Source organism: Tamandua tetradactyla, chromosome 2 (genome assembly GCF_023851605.1).
Source record: "Tamandua tetradactyla isolate mTamTet1 chromosome 2, mTamTet1.pri, whole genome shotgun sequence".
Classification (NCBI taxonomy): domain Eukaryota; kingdom Metazoa; phylum Chordata; class Mammalia; order Pilosa; family Myrmecophagidae; genus Tamandua; species Tamandua tetradactyla.
Window position 1 is genome coordinate 44,681,614 of NC_135328.1, and position 20,804 is coordinate 44,702,417.

A 20,804-nucleotide genomic window follows, 5' to 3' on the forward strand; every position below is an offset into this window, starting at 1 on the left:
CCCAAAACAAATGACAATGTGGATGAATCTTGAGTACATAATGAGTGAAATAAGTCAGACACAAAAGGACAAATACTGGATGATTCCGTTATTACGACTCTGACAAAGTCACCAGTGTTTCGAAGCAGCTAGAAGGAAAAATCTGAGATGAGGGCATAGTAGCCCATGACAAACTCTAGAAACTGTTCTGTAGCTGCTTGTTGAAGTGTGTTTTGAAAATTGTTACTTTTTTCTTTCTTTTCTTTGCATATATATGTTGTATTTTGCAACAAAATATGGTAAAACAAAAACAACTATAGTCAGTGTCCTAGTTTGCTAGCTGCCAGAATGCAATATACCAGAAACAGAATGGCTTTTAAAAAGGGGAATTTAATAAGTTGCTAGTTTACAGTTCTGAGGCCGAGAAAATGTCCCAATTAAAGCAAGTCTATAGAAATGTCCAATCTAAGGCATCCATGGAAAGATACCTTGGTTCAAGAAGGCTAATGAAGTTCAGGGTCTATCTCTCTAATGAGAAGGCACATGGCAAACACAGTCAGGGTTTCTCTCACAGCTGGAAGGGCACTTGGCGAGCACAGCATCATCTGCTAGCTTTCTCTCCTGGCTTCTTGTTTCATGAAGCTCCCCGGGAGGTGTTTTCCTTCTTCATTTCCAAAGGTCACTGGCTGGCGGACTCTCTGCTTCATGGTGCTGCAGCATTCTCTGCTCTCTCTGAATCTCCTTCATTCTCCAAAATGTTTTCCTCTTTTATAGGACTCCAGAAACTTATCAAGACCCACCCAAATGGGTGGAGACATGTCGTCACCTAATCCAGTTTAGATGATCTAATTACAGTTTCAAACATAGAGTATTAAATAGGGATATATTCTACCTTTATGAAATGGGATTTTGATTGAAACATGGCTTTTCTAGGGGACATACATCCTTTCAAACTAGCACAAATGGTATCTAAGTTAGTGTTTAATACTTTGCTATCTGAATATGTAGACTTTTTCCTTGTTGCCTTAATTTTAAAGTAGCTTATGAAACTTACTGTGCAAACTCAGGCTTTACAATGATTATATGTACACCTTATTTAAATATGCCTATGGTTAAGCTAACTAAGATATCCATTGTCAGTGGTTCTAAGTGTATTGTTTGTTTCCTTAAATTAAAAAAAATTTAATAGGAACCTGCTTGGTCTTTTTCTCCATTAGTCCAGGACCCTGACAAGGCCATAGCATCTAAGGGGTGTGTGGTTCCTAATTCATAATGACCATCTGAGCCCCCTCCTCTATGTAAACCAACCCTATGTAAACACCCCTGCCCTAGTGTTAATTATACCCTCTTGGAACTCCTGGTTTGTGTGTCTTTTCCTCGCTCTCCTCCAACTACCCTCAATATACATCACACCAAAAATTCCTTCAGGACAGAAAATATGTCTGACTTCTCTCTCTGCCAACAAATAACATGGATCGTCCACAGTGGACAATTAGAAGAGAGGAATGACTGAATACACTTCCAGGAAGATAATCATTTAGAGTAACATGATGGTGACAGCAACCTGAGGCCTTCGGGTCGACGGAGAGCTATATGGAATAAACAGCTGAGAATGTGGATAGCTACAATTAACCGATCACCAACCATGGGACAGGCACCCCTCATCTCTTTCCAAGGCCTTCTTGCAATATTATTATCCTCTGTCCGTAGATGAGGCTACCTATAGGATTCTAAGTTCTGAACTTTTAAGTTCTAGGATTATGTCCTGACTCTACCACCTGCTAACTGGTTGAACCTGGGCAAAATGCGTAATTGTAAAATGAGGATAATACTATCTAACTGGGCTGGTTGTCAGAATTATCTAAGAAAATATGCAGAACAATGACCTAGCACATAGGAAGTCTCAATACATTTTGGTTAAGAGTAGGAGAGACAGTCATGAGGGATAAATGGGTTTGAGGTTTGGGTGCAAAATCAGTGTCCTTAACCACTGAACAACCTCCTCCACACCTCACAGCGTCTTTTCCCTAGTGGGCACCTCTGCCTTCTGAGTCTCTCCCTCAACCCACTTTTTTCTCACCCATAACTGAAAGTTAAGTGTGTGTATGTGTGTGTGCGTGTGTATGTGTATGTATGAAAGTTAAGGATATGTTTATGAAAGTTAATTGTATGTTGCATTCATCAAATAACGTTTTGTAATACATCATTTAAAGTGTGTGAATTTAATACTTTCCTAAAAACAAATGCTCTAAAATCATTCATATCTGGTGCTAGACAGATAGCCCCTCAGCTCCAAATGGGAAGTCTGCACCCCAGCTTCTTAACACAAAAAAACAAGCAAAAAAATATTCTCTCTTCTGCTGCCACCCTGTGGGCACATCAGGTTACAAACAGCATTTCACAATGGCAGGGCTGGGTGGGGCTTTAACTTGATCTTGTTAATTAGTTCTGAGTGAACATAGATAGCACACCTCTACTATGTGACATTTATGGAAAAGCAATATAACAAATGGTTTGCCCTATTATGGTGAACTCAGAGTACTCATCGCTTTATGGATTTTCCTCTCTTAAGTGGCAAATATTTACATATGTCAGCTGGAATCAGAGAGCAGAGATGACTGGACACAGTCCCTACCCCAGAGACGTCATGGTCTAATGTGCAAAAAAATACTTAACAACTCAACTCTGGCAACCACACACGCTTGAGATGGGGTTACCCTAGAGGAAAGTGAGACAGAGTCATTTAAGTCACCCAGGTGTTCACATTATAGCATGATGACAATAGATAGTTTATTGAGTTCTCTCTGTGTGTTCTAAGAAAAATGCTAAATGTTTTGCAGGTATTAACTCACTGACCTCTCATCCTAACTGTTCTTATCTTCACTGGACAGGAGCGAAGACAAAGGCACAGGTAGTACTTGCTGAAGTCAGGCTTTAAACCCAATCTGATCCCTCAGACTTTTTCTTCACCGATGTTGCCATAACCTGTAGCAGCACACTGAATGGTATCACTGCTTCTTTCCAGAGAGACAGTCTAGAAAGACTTATTAAGGATCGAGAGAGGATGTGAGATTTGAGCTAAAGTCTTGAAGGATATATGGAGTTTTCCTGAGATGACAAGGGGATCGGGGGTCTTAAATAAAGCTGTGTTCTAACAAATGGGTTGGGGCTTTGCATAGGATGGATAGAAATAAACAGATAATGTTTATGGAATGGTTATAATTTGCCACATTGTGCTAGGAACTTTAGTTCATTGAACTCTTGCAGCACACCTCTGAGACATTTACTACAATTATCCTCATTTGGGAGACCAAAGCTCAGGGAAACTAAGAAATTTACCTAGGGCTATCCTCACAATCAAAAATAAATTATTGGATTGCTAATTGCCATGGTATGCCAACCCCCAACCAACAGTATTCCTGTATACTCTTAAGATCACCCAGGGCTCTATCTGACACTCTATAAATGTTTCACTCCCTAAGTTTATTGTTCAGAAATCTAAAACTTCCAGATGGTTCCTAGGCCACATAAGCCCTAAAACCCCAAGTTACCAGCCTCTCCAATAGCATCAACCAGTTGCATCCTCCTACCCCATAATGTCAACACTTCTTTTCAATATTAAAAAGTTAGAATGGCCATTGCCCAAATATCCCTAAAGAGTGGAGAAGAATCAAAGGAGGAGGAGTTGTATCAGAGAAGATAGGATTTAACAAATGAGTATGACCCCTGAATCATACTGATACTTCTTTTCAGTCTCCAGTATCTCAGAGCAGATAGAAGGAAGCACCTGAAATGGTGGAACTGTAACCCATAGCATATTGAAAAATGTTCTAAAACTACTGCTTTTTGTATATATATTTCACAATAAAAAATGGTTTTTGGTGGAAAGAATAAGAATGGGTATGAGAGTCCTCTGAGAATAATTTCTTATATCGACTTTCAGACTAGATATATGTTTTACATGCTCAAAAGAAGTTAAATAAAAAAGGATGAGGCAAAAAGCAGATCTTAAATTTGAATCATACAAAAACAAATGAATCTACTATAACAAACTGGTATAACTACACAGAAGGAATTAATTCAAATAAATTTTTAATTCAGGAGGCTATACATCCTTAGCAGGATACACTCTAAAGGACAAAAAAAGAACTGCAAAGAAATATTGAAAACTTTGGAGATACTGTTGCTTAGCATCATAGACATACTTTGAAATTATTATGTATTTTATGATAGTAAAAATCTGCAAATATGTGGATGTTGGGAATGCTTTCATAGTGGGAGAAGGGAGAATGGGGGAAGGTAAGGAAGAACCACATGGTGACTTTAAATGGGAAGTATCACCATGAAGTCACTTTTAAAATATATATATTTTTTTCTCCTCTGTCCACTGAAAGGGCATAGAAGCCAACGGTATTCCAGCAGCAATGAGCATTACTTAGCATGCAGATTTTACTTCTAACTACCATTCTCCACTAAAAGAAACCAGAACTTCTTGGAAAAATGGCTAATCCCAAGTCCTAAGCAGAGAAAGTCATGTGATCCTGGGACATATTAGGCCCGAAAGAAAGGAATTGCTCAAAGACTAAGGGTTCACGTTGAAAGGACACAGGAACTGGTTTGAAAAGGCTACCCCTGGCCAAACTTGCAACAACTTGAGAATTGAAAAGAATCATGGCAATAGACACTGGGTGTTTACTCAGATTAAATGATACTGAGAGAGAGAAGGAGAGGTAGAGCTCTTCTTTGTAAAAACTACCAGGTAATAAATGTGAAAAGGAATGACAGAAAATCACCTTCTGCATACACCAATGTAATAATTTGGTTCAAGCACGGATCACCAATGGTTTCTAAAACTTAGCTGAAAAGGTATTGGGAAAAAAAGGATATTCACACAGTCTCAAAGTAGCATGTCACAGATAATTACTACTTACAACGGGTAAAATAATTTTGCAATGTAGAAATCTGGCACTCACCAACATCATAAAATGATTAAATTCAGCATCAACAAACATCATGTTCCCCTATCTTGAGACAGTAATAATTATGCAATAACTCTGGTCATATTAGTGCCAGAAATGAGGAAACACTCAGAGAAATCAGAATGTGGGGCATTCTATAAGTAAATAAGCCTGGGCTCTTTAGAAAGCCTCTGACATGAAACACAAACACAAACACAAAAACAAAGGTAGCTAAAAACAGACTAAAGTGACAATGTGTGAAGCTCGACTGGAGCCTGGATTTTAAAAAATCTTAAAAGAAATTTTGGGAACAAGTAGGAAAAATTGTATATGACTTATATTTTGGATATTGTTGAATTATCATTAATTGTCTTAGTTGCTATAAGGCTACTTATTGTTTTTATAAGGGAGAATGACCTTATTCTTAGGTGACCCAGCAGAAAGATTTAGGAGTGAAGTCAAAATATCTGCAACATACTTACAAATGTTTCAGCAAAAAACAGAGCACAGTAACTACTGATGAAGCTAAGTGAAGGGTATACAGGTGTTAACTGTAGTATTCCTTCAATTTTTCCTTCAATTCCTTCAACAGGTTTTTAAGTTTTCTAAATAAAAGGTGGATGTTAAAAGTTCATTGATTCATAAACTCTGAGAGCCCAAGGGTCTTAAAGAGATCCTTAAATTCAACCTCTCATTTTACAAAAGGGGAAACTGAGGCCCAGGGAGAGGAAGACAAGAGCATACGGTTGCTTACTGAGAAAGCTAGAGTTCATGTTAACTATTTTTCTGGCCCAGGTCACCGATAGCAAAACACAGGTGCCAGTAGTTAGGGAGGGGTATAGCGGGGCTTTGGGAGGACATGTGGAGAGATGTTAGAAAGGAAGTATCACAGCAGGGTCACATTGTGGGTCACAAGCACCGCTCAGACTTGAGGAGAATCTCATCTGAAACATAGGCCAACACAAGAGACCAAGGCTCCACCCAACTTAATTCCTTTTTCTGTCTTCTTTAAATTAATTCCTTTATTTTTTCCCTATAACCTATTCTCTGCTACTTAAAAAAAAAATTCTCTATTTTATTGCCCCTTGATCATTTTGCTTTTTCCACCAAGAATTAACATGACATCATGGAAGTAATACAGATACTGGAACTGGACAGTCTAGATCTGATAATAAGTCCTGTCCCTACCTACTAGTTGTACAATTTGGAATAGTTAGTCAATCCCATTAAGTCTTGGTTTCTTCATCTTTGAAAAATTACTACTTCCTACCTTGAAAGGATATGGCATGCAATAAGTCAACTTATTTTTATTCTTCACCATTGTTTACTAATCTCCTATCAAGTGCCAGGCACAACTGAGGACACTGGGGACAATAAAAACAGACAAGACTATTTGAAGGCTGACAGTGCACTAGGCCTTGTTCTAAGGGAAGGCGTTCAGTATCTTGGCCAGAAGGCCAGTAAATGTCAGCCAGCTCCCAGAATCCAGGTTCTAAACCATTGTTATTCACCAGGAAGGAAAACAAAGTCACTACTCTCATCCCAGAGGAAAGTGAAATACGGAAAACTACTGGGATATAGTTTATGCCAGACAAGTATTAGTTTCTTTTCCCTTCCCCCAATTTCAAGACTAAAAAAAGATAATCACATCAAATGAAGAGGAAGAAAAGCAATCTGAAGACTCTCCTGTTTCAGCTCCTTCCCTCCCTGACTCTTACTCAAAGAAAAAAGAAAACGTTAGTGAGCACTTGTTTTGTGACAGATGATGTCACTTGCCTTAATCCGTAGGTCAGTGGTCCTCAAACATTAAGGGCCTCTGAATCGCCAGAAGGCCTTTGAAAAACCAGTCACCCCCAGAGTTTCTGATTCAACAGGTCTAGGGTGCAGCCCAAGAATCTCCACTTTTAACAAGTTCCCAGGTAGTGCTGACACTGCTACTCTGAGGGCCACATGTTGAGAAGCAATCACAGAAGAACCCTATGAAAAGGGTATTTTTCATTGTACAGATGAAGACGTTAAGTCTCAAGGAGGGGAACAGCCTCACTAGAAGCTACACCGCTAGTAAGTGACAGACACCGGATACAAACAGGATCTTTCTGACCCCAAAGCCTATGCTGTTTCCACTACAACTAAACTAGGGATTTAATATTCTAGGATTTCCCATATATGTCTGCTCACTTTATTCTAGAATTTCTGTTAGTGAAATACAAAACCAGGTTTTGTGCATGAGTGCATAATATATTTTCATTCCCAATGCAAACAGAAGACTTTAAAAACACTATTTTTAAATGCCACTGTAGATTTGTCCAATAATTCCTCTTCTAGAAATCTATCCTATAAGAAAGATCCAAAATACCGCCTTCAATACAAATAGGTTTACTACATCTTTTAACAAAAAACTGGGAACCTAAATATTCAACATAAAGGGACTGGTTAAATAAATTATGCAATTTCCAAATGATGGGATATTATAAAATCACTAGATATTATTTATTCAGAATTTTTATAACATGACAAAATATTCATGATATGTATATAAAGCAGAACACAGACCTAAATTTAGTAAGCTCTCATTAAAACACTAAAAATGACCAAAAGGAAATTAAACTAGAACGCTGACAATATTAACTCTGCTTCTATATTTCTGTATTCTACACTTTCTATAAACATGAAATGCTTTTTAATCAGAATAACCAAGTATTTCTTTTTGTTAACTACAACAGACATTTTCACAATTCCTCTGCAGAATTTTGCTAGTCAATTAGCAAAATAAAAAAAAACTAGTCAGTTCCTGAATAGCCATGAAAATCAAAACTGTGAATCTCAAAGCTAATTATTTAATTCCAGATTTCATTTTCCCTGATCCAGAGTATACATTTTTAAAATAATAAGCAAGCAAAAACTAAGACGACAATCATTATTATAAATACCCAGAAAAAAAGATTAGAAAGATACCTGTATACATGATAATGGATTATTTTTGGTTGGTGGAATTATAAGGCTTTTTTCAGGTCCTTTCAGTTCAACAATTTTATTACATTTTCTATAACGAACAACTATTAATTTTGTGATAAAAAAAGCCTTTGCTATTTTTAAGCAAATTACAGTACATAACAGAATATCAATAGCCATTAAAAATGTTTCAGAAGGGCGGGCCACGGTGGCTCAGCAGGCAGAGTTCTCACCTGCCATGTGGAGGCCCAGGTTCAATTCCTGGTGCCTGCCCATGCAAAAAAATAAGTTTCAGAAGAGTATTTAATAACATGAAAAAAGTTTATATTATTAGCTGAACGTACTATAAAACTGTATGTCCAGAATGTTCCCATTGTTTTGTTTTTTAAAAAAAATTTTCTATGTATACATGAAAAACACCATAGAAGGAAATAGCCTAAGATTTAATAGTATTTGACTTTAGGTGGTAAAATCAGAAATTATTCTAATTTTAAATGCTCCTGTCATTACAAATTACTAATTTATTATTTAAATGCTCCTGTCCAATAGAAATTATTGCAACTTTCTTAATTTTGCTTCTATATTTTGTAAATTTTCCTCTAATGAACATGAATTACTTTTCCAACATGCCAAAAAAAAATGTTTTAACAATCTACATTAAAAAAAAAAGTTACACTGTTAAATAAAAAGACAAAGAATGAAATAACCAGGAGTATCTTATTAAAAGATCCTCCATTAAAAGTACTTTCCAGCGCTACCTTAGCTCTAATTTTTAGGCCGAGCCAGTATTCCAGCACCAAGAAGGCAGTCAGCATCACTCTCTCCAACTATTCCAGACTTAACAATGCTTGAACAGGATGCTGATTTCAGCAACAGAGATCACTCCTCTTATGGAACAAAATGTCATCATCTGGAATCTTTAAGCAAGACCTTAATAGAAAAGATCAGGGTCTAGGGTTTTGGAAAAATTAACTACTTTCTAGGACTGTGGATCTGATTATGAGTGAGTTTAATTGCAATCACTTGATTAAAGAAATGCAATATTTATACTGCAAATATCACAGTGACTACAGAATTATACTCTCAAAAATGGTAGAGAGCTCTGAGATCATCTGAAGATAGTTTCTAGGACACTTTCTTAAGGATGCTTTGTAAATATTGACTGGAAACAATAACAGATATATCATGCTAGAGAATCTTCAGTAAGCAGTTCGAAAGCCTGACTTCCTGTTCATACAATTGTAGGTCACTTTATCACTAGCCATAAGGTGATTCAACTTTCTGATTTAATCTAAGAATTTCTTGACTTTACACTTAATAAAAGGGACTACAAAGAACAGCTGAAAAGCCAGAAGACACAGGAAGAAACAAAAATAAATAATGAACATGTCTCTTCCAGCCCAAACAATAAGAAACCTGCAACTAGACTGTCAATCTATTTCCAGATCACTATCCTCACTGTGACAGGCAGCAGAGTTACAAACAGATGTCAGCACCAAAACTTCCTTTTCTGGGAGTAAACCAAATTCCTGTAGAAAAGCTTCCAGGTCCACAGCAAAGAAATCTTCTCCCAGCTGGTCAGTAACACGAACAAAATTGCCAATCAATTCGCCCCCCTTGTAGATAAGCAGGGCAGGAAGGGCATTCCTGGTAAACCGAGTGCTGGCCCCAATCACTGAGCTCTTTACCCGGCAGAACTTGACAGACGGGTACTCTGTGGCAAGGCAGATCATGCAACCATTCATGGCTTCAGTCCCTGGAATGCCATCCTCATAAATATGGACCATGATGAGGGTGCTTTTCTGTTCTTTATCAATCATGTCTAAAAACCCTTCTCCACTGGGGATCTCAAAAACCTGCTTGAACTGGGGACCCTTATGAAGCTGCTGCCGCATCTCTTCCATTCTCTGCTTCCGGTACTGCTGTAGAAACTCTTCATCATCTCGGTCTTCATTCATCAGGGCAAACTCCTTAAGAGTCATCTGCCAGAGGACCAAAAGCATAGGAGACATAGAACAAAACATTCATGAAAATAGTCAACATGAACTGCGTGCTTAACATCTATGAGCCACCATGCTAAGTACTTTCTATGCAATATACTTCACTGAATCCTTATGATAATCCCATCAGGAAAGGACTTTTATTACTCCCCATTTACAAATAAGGTTCCCAGACATGACATTATTTGCACCAGTTTGCACAGGTAGTAAGTATAAGATCAGGATTCAAATCAGATTTTTAAAAATCCAGATTTAACTATGTATCTTTGCCTCTCAATCCAAATAGGCAACATCAAATAATAGCACTTCCCTAGCTCTTTTTCTTTGTTAGCTGTGACAACAGCTTTTTATTTAAAAAACCAACAAGATGTTAAGGAGCTTTAAAAAGAACACATACTCTATGTCCAGCACCCTGCTCCTATACAAAATCAAAACATTCACACACTCACATACATGCTCTAAAAATTTACTTTTCTTTTTGATATGTTAATAGTCATGTGATGAAATAGTTTTGCTTTTATCACAGCCAACATCATGGGTATAACAATTAAGCTGTAGCGTCCTTTAGCCACTTAGCATTATTATATCATAAATATTTCCTCGTACTTACACATTTTTTAAATAAAATTATATATAGGAGGACAAATACTGTATGGTCTCACTGATATGAACTGACATTAGTGAATAAACTTGGAATATTTCGTTGGTAACAGAGACCACCAGGAGATAGAAATAGGGTGAGATATTGGGTAATTGGAGCTGAAGGGATACAGATTGTGCAATAGGACTGAATATAAAAACTCAGAAATGGACAGCACAATACTACCTAACTGTAATTACGTTAAAACACTGAATGAAGCTGCATGTGAAAATGATAGAGGGAGGAGGGCTGGGGGCATAAATGAAATCAGAAAGAAAGGTAGATGTTAAAGATTGAGATGGTATAACATAGGAATGCCTAGAGTGTATAATATAGTGACTTAATGTACAAATTTAAAAAAACGTTTTTGCATGAGGAAGAACAAAGGAATGTCATTACTGCAGGGTGCTGAAAATAGATGGTAATTAATATTTTAAAATCTCACCTTATGTGTGAGACTAAAGCAAAAAATGTTTATTTGGTACAAAATTTTTATCTTGACTAGTGCATTTCCTAATATAACTTACGTAGATAGTTTGATTGAACACCATAAGTACTTGGAATCTCAGGTAAGACATGAGATTTTGTTGGTTTGTCCAGAGTGATGCCCCGATGAATCCCAGAGTGATTCCATCAGTGAGTGGAAAAGTATCTGCAAAGCCCACTGTGGGGAATGGTGAGAACGGGGAGTTGAACTGTTGATATTCTCACAAGCAGTGTGGACAACCAAAGCTATAGGCTGAGCGCCCAGTCTTGGGGTTTGTTCATATGAAACTTAACCCCACAAGATAGGTCAAGTCTACTTAAAATTTAGGCCTAAGAGTCACCCCCAAGAGAGCCTCTTTTGTTGCTCAGATATGGCCTCTCTCTCCAGTCAACACAGCAAGCAGACTCACCACCCTTCCCCTGTCTACGTGGGACATGACTTCTAGGGGTGTGGACCTTTATGGCAACATGGGACAGAAATTCGAGAATGAGCTGAAACTCAGCATCAAGAGATTGAGAAAAACCCTAGAATGAGCTGAGACCCAGCATCGAGGGACTGAGAAAACCTTTTCCACCAAAAGGGGGAAGAGTGAAATGAGACAAAGTATCAATGGCTGAGAGATTCCAAACAGAGTAGAGAGGTTATCCTGGAGGTTATTCTTATGCATTAAGTAGATGCCACCTTGTTACTCAAGATGTAATGGAGAGGCTGGAGGGAACTGCCTGAAAATATAGAGCTGTGTTTCACTAGCCATGTTTCTTAAGGATGACTGAATAATGATATAGCTTTCACAATGTGACTGTGTGATTGTGAAAACCTTGTGTCTGATGCTCCTTTTATCTACCTTGTCAACAAATGAGCAGAACATATGGAGTAAAAATAAATAATATGGGGAACAAATGTTAAAATAATTTAGTTTGAAATGCTTGTGATCAATGAAAGGGGTATGGTATGTATAATTTTTTTTTTCTGTTTTCGTTTTATTTCTTTTTCTATTGTCTTCTTATTTCTTTTTCTGAATTGATGCAAAAGTTCTAAGAAATGATGAATATGCAACTAAGTGATGATATTGTGAATTACTGATTATATATGTTAATGTTTTAGCTCATTTGTTAAATTTTTTTTAATTAATAAATAAATTTTTAAAAAAATTATATATAGGGCAGGCCACGGTGGCTTAGCAGGCAGAGCTCTCACCTGCCATGCCAGAGACCCAAGTTCGATTCCCCGTGCCTGCCCATGAAAAAAAAAATTATATATAATATGTCATACTTTAACTACTTCCCAATTTCTGATATTCAGGCAGTTTCCAATCTTATTCTAATGCAGATAACTCAGCAAGACAAGGACAAACTCTCTCAAGATCAACCTATGTGATGTGCTGCTTCATTTTGATCTTTCACCTCAGTATAAAGCAGCAGCTGTTAGCAGTGTGCCTAATGCCTAGCAGCTAGCTTAAGTTCTAAAAGCTTCTTCCTTCTCCTGCCCTGATGCAGCAAGACATCCCTGGCTCCTGTAATAAATTCCCAGCTCCACCTAACCTGTGTAAAATGGAGTATGAGGGGTAGGGAAGGAGACTAGAAGAGAACAGATGTTACTGTATCATAACATGCACCATTCTAAGTCACTGTTTAACTTATTCCTAATTTTCTTACAGTCTCATAGCTCTCCACTCTTTCTCAGCTTACCAGAGTGTGGCTCTTCCTGTCATATTAAAAGGTCTTTGTTTGAGTCTAATGCCAGAAATAATCCTCCAGGTCCAGGCTAATGACTCCATGTTTAATCCTCTTATCTGCTCCCTAATCCTGACTGGTATTTTCAGCCAATAGTTGTTTTGGCTATAGCTAAATGATCTCAGGCACTCCCAGACATTCACTTATGGTCTGAGGGCATGAGGAGAAATAGAGGCTCCTTTTAACTTGGAGAAGGTAACGAAGGGAATCAGGGACCTAGCTTCAAATATTTTCCACAGTATTTTCTCACTAGAATAAATTCTCATGAACAGGTTTCCGGTGAAATAGAGTACTGCCACAGAAAGCATAAGAGAACCTGAATTAGGATCCTAACACCACCACTCACTAGATATGTAAACCTGAGCTAGTCACTTCCTCTTTCTAACACTGATTTCCTTATCTGTAAAGCAGGGATAATACTACCAATTTCAGGGGTTATTATAAATTTCTAGCCCAAGAAAAGTCCTTCCTAAAGGATAGGAAATTAATATTTACTGAGCACAGTCAATGAGCCAGGCACTGTAAGAGGCATTTTATCCACACAGGCCTAAAGTCAGGATACTAATCTCTTTTTTGGGGGGGGCGGGGGGGGATGCATGGTCTAGGAATAGAACCTAGGTCTCCCGCATGGAAAGCAAGCATTCAACCACTGAACTACCTGTACACCCAATACTGACCTCTTTTAAACAATGTAAACCAGACTGAGAAGGGAAGAGCTCATAGTGTCAGAGCTGAGATTTAAACTTGGGTTGTTGAGTTATGACATGACTCTGTACTTTTCCCTGCACTGCACAGCTTCTTGGAGGTCAAATCAAATATTCCCTAGCTCCTGAATAGCCAACCCAAGTCCTAGCAGCCAGGGCAACTTCTGAAAAAAGCCTGGATGCTGCTGATTACCTTCCCACTGATCCTCTCTTGAAGGTCCTTCTGTTTCTGTTGCTCCTCTTCTTCATCCAGATGGGACCTGCAAGTCATTGAGAGTTTCTTGATAAGCCTTTCCATCTCTCGGCACTGCTCCTCCCTTTGCTCGGTCTCTAGTTGCTTGAAACGACGCCAGTCATTGATCACACCTTTTGGACCTAAGCGGAGGTAAACACGGAAGAGACTGAGAAGAATGGGGACTGAATTAAGGACTAGCTGCCAGGAAGTCACATCCATCTCAAGCTTGCTTTACCTACTACACAGTAACACACAGGGGCAGAGTGACCTATACACAATGATGTCCGCTGCAGTGTGGTTTGCAATTATTACGGGAGCAGGCTAATGCACATTAAGAGATGAGTTAAATGAATTACAGTTCATTTACTCAAAAGAATATATTAACTCTTAGAAAAAATGACGCAGCTCTGTATTTCTTACCATGAAAAACATTTGAAATACACTATTAGGTTAAACAAAAGAGCAAAATGCAGAACAATGTCCAATTTTTATTAAAAAAAACCCTATGTGTATATATGAATATTTATAAACATTGATATACATATGTGTATAAAAAAAAAAGGGTTAGACGGATATAAAAACTGTTAACAGTGGTTGTCTCCAGGAAGTGATATCTGGGGAGACTGGTGAAAGAGAACTTTTACTCTTTTTTTTCTCTACTTTTGTATTGCATGAATTTTTTTTTTTTTTTTTTGAGAGAGGGAGGAAAGGAAGGAAAGACAGAGAAGGAAGGAAGGGAGGAAGAAAGGGAAACATTTTTAAACATTTTCTTGTTTTATTATATTTTGTTTGTTTGTTTGTTTGTTACATGGGCTGGGGCCGGGAATCGAACCGGGGTCCTCCGGCACGGCAGGCAAGCACTCTTGCCCGCTGAGCCACCGCGGCCCGCCCTGCATGAATTTTTATAACAAGTTTGTGGTAAGTGGTATAACTGTTCTCCATTATTTATGCCACCAACACAACACCACACCCCGAAAGAGGATTATACATTCCTGCCCTTTGTCATGCTGCCTGCAACAGCTTCTGTGGGTCAAATAAAGATAGCCCCAGCCCACTATTGTCAGGCCTAGCTAGATGACTTGCTTTGGCCAAGGGAACATGAACAAACATGACAAATACCAACTCTGAACTAAAGCTTTATGAGTCACTGCATGTCTCCAACAGTACTCTCTTGCTTCTGTGTGCTACCACGAAAATGCTGTGTACCAAATGGGGGTTACTCCTTCAGCCTAGCTCCTGGAATGAGAGGACTTATGAAACAGAAGCAGAGCCACCACTAACCCACAGACAGCATGTAACAGAATAGGAAAATGAACTTCTGTTACCATAAGAAGCTGTTGAGATTTGGGGGTCATTTATTACTGCAAAAAACCAACATAAGATATATTGAAGTATGTAACAACATGGATGGACCTTAAGGATATTTTACTGAGTGAGATTAGCCAGAAACAAAAGGACAAATACTGTATGGTCTCATTGATATGAATTAACATTAACGAATGAACTTAGATAATTTCAGTTAAGAACAGAAGTCATCAGGAGATAGAAATAGGGTAGACATTGGGTAATTGGAACTGAAGGGATACAGATTGTGCAACGGAACTGACTGTAAAAATTCAGAAATGGATAGCACAATACTGCCTAACTGTAATACAATAATGTTAGAACACTGAATGAAGCTGAATGTGAGAATGATAGAGGAAGGAGGCCTAGGGACACAAATGAAATCAGAAGGAAAGATAGACAATAAAGACCGAGATGGTATAATCTAGGAATGCCTAGAGGGTATAATGATAGTGACTAAATGTACAAATTTAAAAATGTTTTGCATGATGAAGAACAAAGGAATGTCAATAATGCAGGCTGTTGAAAATAGATGGTAATTAATACTTCAAAACTTTAACTTATGTGTGAGACTAAAGCAAAAAATATATATTTGGTACAAAATTTATATTCTAACTAGTGCATTTCCTGATATAACTTATGTGGACAGCTTAACTGAACACCATAAGTACATGGAACCTTGAGTAGGGCATGAGATTTTGTAGGTTTGTTTTGAGTGATGCCTCGATAAATCCCAGAAGGATTTGAACAGTGAATAAAAAAATATTCGCAAAGTCCACTTGGGGGAATGGTGAGAAAGGGGGAAAATTCAACTTCCCCAAGTGGAGAATTCTTGATATTCTTACAAGCAGTGGGGACAACCAAAGCAACAGGCTGAGCCCCCAATTTTGGAGTCTGTTCTTATGAAACTTAACCCGCAAAGGATACGCTAAGCCTACTTAAAATTAGGCTTAAGAGTCACCCCCAAGAGAAGCTCTTCTGTTGCTCAGGTGTGGCCTCTCTCACTCAACATAACAAGCAAACTCACTGCCCTCCTCCTCTCTATGTGGGACATGACTCCCAGGGGTATGGACCTTCCTGGCAACGTGGGACAGAAATCCTAGAATGAGCTGGGACTCAGCACCAAGGCATTGAGAAAAACTTCTCAACTGAAAGGAAGAAGAGAGAAATGAGACAAAATAAAGTCAATGGCTGAGAGACTCCAAACAGAGTCGAGAGGTTATCCTGGAGGTTATTCTCACGCATTAAATAGATATCACCTTCTTAGTTAAGGCATAACAGAGAGGCTGGAGGGAAGTGCCTGAAAACGTAGAGCTGTGTCTCAGTAGCCATGTTTCTTGAAGATGATTATATAAGGATATAGCTTTCCCAATGTGACTGTGTCATTGTGAAAACCTCGTGTCTGATGCTTCTTTTATCTACCTTATGGAGAGATGAGTAAAACATATGGATTAAAAATAAATAAATAATCGGGGGAACAAATGTTAAAATAAATTTGGCAGATTGAAATGCTAGTGATCAATGAAAGGGAGGGGTAAGGGGTACGGTATGTATGAATTTTTTTCTGTTTTCTTTTTATTTCTTTTTCTGAATTGATGCAAATGTTCTAAGAAATGATCATGATGATGAATATACAACTGTGTGATGAAAAAAAGAATGTTCATATGGTATGCTGATTGGTTTTATTAACAAAAATTTTTTAAAAATAGGAAAAAACCAACATAAATATCCATGTGAAGAAATCACTAAAATGTATCAAGAAACACTAAGACTTGAATAAATAGAAAAGCAACACCATGTTCTTGAATAGGAAGACTCAACATCACAAAGGTGTCCATTTCCCTAAATCATTACATATATTTAATGCTTTCTTAATTAAAATATGTGAGTATACATGAGTGCAAGCATCTACATTTGCTTTGGAAAAAAGTAAGAAAACAAAAGTTAGGAAAATACTGGCACAGAAGAGTATTGAAGGGGACCAGCTCTACCAGACACCAAAACTTGACACTACAGTAATTTAAAATGATGTGACACAGCCCACTAATAGACAAATCAAAAGAAATTAAAAAGTATAACTAAAGACCCAAATACAAACAGAAATCTAGTACGTAACAAATCTAACATCCACATTACTAGTTTTCTGATATCATGTGAATTGCAGGTGTGCATTTGAAGAACAGGATTCAAACCAAGCCAGGATGAGTCTGCTACCATGACATTATGGTACATTTACACTGCACAGGAAAGAAGCTGGAAGAATGCACAATGACCTGATTAAGGTTATCTCTGGAAGCCGACTAGTGTTAGAGAGAAATGAACTTTCTAATGGATACATATTTAATGGACATTTTTAAAGTCTGTTCACAGAGTTCAGAGTTTTCCAGTACCTGTGTTAACTGAGATGCCTTCGCCTACCAGCTCAGACTCTGCAGGGATCGAACTGCCAGCCAGGGCACCCCTGCCTCTGTCCTTGTCCTCTGGGTCACTGTCCTCATCTTCACTGCTACTATAGTAGTATTGCAGCTTCTCACCCAGCAACTTATCATCCAGGGTCGTCATGGTACCTGGGAGAAGGTAACATATTAGGTGCTCTGCTGGCTTGAATTGGACAGACATGAACCTGAGAGGCAGGAGGCACCCTTGTGCTGAGATGCTACAATTTACAGGGCACTAAAAATGATTTTCTTTTCCATAAAGTTGACAACTAATCCATACCACGACCTGCGAGACAGGAATTATCATGTTCTAATTAGGAATTTTTCTATACCAAGCTCTATAGCAAATGGTGGAGCTGGGATAAGGGCCCAGGACTGCCTGACTTCAAGAGACTGAAGGTTGAGTTGCTAACTTCTAATTGAAAAATTAGGTAAGAATCCTCAGGAAAAAAGTCAACACCAAGAAGAGCAGCATCAAAAACATGATGCTGAGTCTCAGTGTACCTAATACAATCATCCACCTGTCTCTTGGCTTTAGCCTCCAAGTCAGCATACCTCGAGGGTCTGGATGGGTAATCAATGAAGTCTATCAACTCCGACTGACTAAAAGAAGATTCCATAATAACTCCCAAGTGTATAAAGAACCACAGATTAGGACCAGGATTCTTTATTTTAAGAAACCAGGCACTTCTGGGGGAAAGGTGCAACTCAGCTCCTCACAGGGTTGCTTGAGAATCTAGTAGGGATGGTGAAAAAGTCTAGTGCTCCTTTCTCTAAGGACCTCAACACTATAGCCTTCATTAGAGATTTATCACCCAGGCCTGTCAACAAGGTGACTCCACAAAGGAGCTCTTGAAAGCAAGGTCTGCTAATCTCCGCTCTTAATGTCCAGCACAAGTCCTATGCACGACGTGCTACACCCATATAAAGACAGCCTGCATCTGTGAAGGAATCCGGGGACTCCGGCAGCTAGACAGGGAAAAGGGTGCAAAGGAGGTAAGGCATGCTGACAGAAAGGCACAGGTGCAAGAAAGGGTAGGGCAAGATCTCAGGTCGGGATCGATCATGCACTGACCAACGACGAGCCAGAGACGAGCCAAGCCGGCTCGGAGTAGGAGGAGCGAGACCGGAGGGAGGTGAGCTCGGTGAGGGCTGACCGCGAAACGGCGGCGGAGAGGCGCGCGGAGCCTTTAGAAAAGCTTAAGGGAGGTGGGGCCCGCCGAGACCTCGGGGCAGGGAAGTCGCGGAGACCGCAGGGCCACTGGGGTGCGCAAATAATGCCATTTTACACAGGCTGGCTGACTACCCTCCCTTCCGCATTCCACCGCCGCTATTCTTCTCCACTGACCCCCTACCTCCCACTTAAATTACCCGACCTAGCTCGGTCCGGTTCGCTTCCGGATGACACCTCAGGGCACGGGAAAGACGAGAGCGCTCGGTTAGAAAACGAGAACTAGGTCCGCGTTTTAAGCGCTAAGAGAAAAGCTGCAGAAGACCCGACTGCGCGGACCAATGGGGCGGCCCCCTTACGTCACGGCAAACACGCTACCCAATTAAAAGAAGCTCCGCCCGGCGGCCGCCAGGGAGAATCTACGGGTTCTGCTTTGACACAAAACACCCCGACAATAATAGTATGCTTTCAGTTGCTTTTGTTTTAGTTTTGATGCTCGACTTTGAGCAACAAGGATTTATTTGTCCTTTTAAGTTTCCAAAGATATCCCACATTTTTAATTGTTTTTGTCATAACATATACTAGGACGAAAAATATAGTCGCAGAGGCGTTAAGTAATTCGCCGAAATACACAACCCTTTAACACAAAGCTTGGATTTTTTTTTTTTTTTTTTTGGATTTTTTTTTTTTTTTTTTTAAGCCAAGTCCCTTGCAACTCAACGCGGTGTGAAATCCTGGATTGGATTCTGGAACACAAAATGGACATGAGTGGGACAGCTGACGAAATTTGAATAAGGCCTACTCACTAACTTTGTACTGTATCAATAACAACGATAATTGTATACGATTATATAAAATTTAACCTTTGGGAATTCTGGGCGAGGAGTATAAGGGTACTCGATATTCGTTTTGCAACTTTAAAAAAAAATCGAAACGTATTTAAAATTAAATTTTTTTTAAAAATCTAATCTCTAATTTAAAAAAAGTTAAAAAAAAACTAATCCCTGAAATATTTTGATGTGTCCATACACACCTAAGAAGCCGCTCATAGAAAGCTGTGCAAATTGAATCATTTAAAATATATTAGGACGACACACTGTTTAAAATAGGGCTCTTAATTTGAGTGAGAGACTCTTAATTTAGGGTTCTAGGAATCCCCCTGAAATTGTCTGAAAATTTGTGTATGTGCATTTTCTGAGAAACTGTTGAGGTTATCAAAAGGGTCAGAAGTCCTTCCAAACTTAAGAACTATTCATTTGACTTTTTGTATTTTTGTTTGCTGTGTGAAAAAATTTAATCACCTTTGTGCGAACAACAGACTTAAACAGCAGACTTGTGTGAACAAGCAGATTAAAGTGATATAACCAGCATCCTGCAACAGTGTCTGTACATAGGAGATCCCCATAAATATTTATTAAATGAATGTACAATGAATGCTTTGTTTTAATTTCGTTTTTACTCACATACTCCTGAAGTGGGAAGTGGGAGAGAGGGTGTCTCCCCCTTTGGTGGTGGCTTCTTGTCCTTCAAAATTCACATTTAATGTATGACTTTCATTCTGGAGAGAGCTCTCAGTGCTGCCTAATAATCCTACATTTTCCTAGGCAGATTACTCTCCCACTCTCCCAAAAGGAGCAATTCACAACCTTGTCTCAAATCTTCAACACTCCCTCATCTCCCTTGACTCAATTGAAGACCTTGATTTGTATTTCACTTGATAAGTAGAAGCAATCAGAAGAGAATTGCACTTGCTCCCATTCCCAAGTGTACAAAACCACCCCACACACATATACACATCAGTACCTTTTAAATGACCCCCAGTGAAACAGGAGATCCCATTGCTAAAGCCTAGTGAAGGAATTTGCTCCTGTAATTATCTCTTCTCCTGGATTATCAAGTTTTCTTCCTACAGTATACTAATACACTTTTATAGTTATTAACTTTAAATAAAGGAACTTTATGATGGCATTTACAACCTGTAAAAGTCAATAATGTACTCAGTGAAGCTGTGGATAATATATTGATTGCTGCTGGTAGAGTGTAAATTGATACAATTTCTATAGACGGTGTTCTAGTTTGCAAGCTGCCCAAATGCAATACACCTGAAATGGAATGCTTTTTAAAAGGGAAATTTATTAAGCTGCTAGTTTACAGTTCTAAGGC

At 38.7% G+C, this 20,804-nt stretch overlaps 1 protein-coding gene across 2 annotated transcripts; it reads right to left on the reverse strand.

Annotated features, from left to right (window-relative positions):
• Window positions 1-355: 355 nt before the first annotated feature.
• On the reverse strand, window positions 356-19,000 carry PDCL (phosducin like). Of its 2 annotated transcripts, none has more exons than XM_077144131.1 (4): window positions 18,847-19,000; window positions 17,423-17,599; window positions 13,647-13,828; window positions 356-9,871 (listed from the first exon to the last, which is right to left on the reverse strand). In XM_077144131.1, the coding sequence occupies exons 2-4, from the start codon at window positions 17,592-17,594 to the stop codon at window positions 9,320-9,322; spliced, it is 906 nt and encodes a 301-aa protein (XP_077000246.1). In that variant the 5' UTR covers window positions 17,595-17,599; window positions 18,847-19,000; the 3' UTR covers window positions 356-9,319. The 2 variants fall into 2 exon arrangements, with proteins under 2 accessions (XP_077000246.1, XP_077000247.1); XM_077144132.1 differs by having other exon boundaries at window positions 18,842-19,000.
• Between the last annotated feature and the right edge of the window lie 1,804 nt (window positions 19,001-20,804).

Coding starts and splice junctions, on each gene's coding strand:
- PDCL (XM_077144131.1), bottom strand. CDS start 17,594: ATGACGACCCTGGATGATAAGTTGCTGGGTGAGAAGCTGCAATACTAC. Junction 13,829..17,422: donor AGGCATCTCAGTTAACACAG/GTACTGGAAAAC, acceptor ACCTCCGCTTAG/GTCCAAAAGGTGTGATCAAT. Junction 9,872..13,646: donor AAGAGAGGATCAGTGGGAAG/GTAATCAGCAGC, acceptor GTCCTCTGGCAG/ATGACTCTTAAGGAGTTTGC.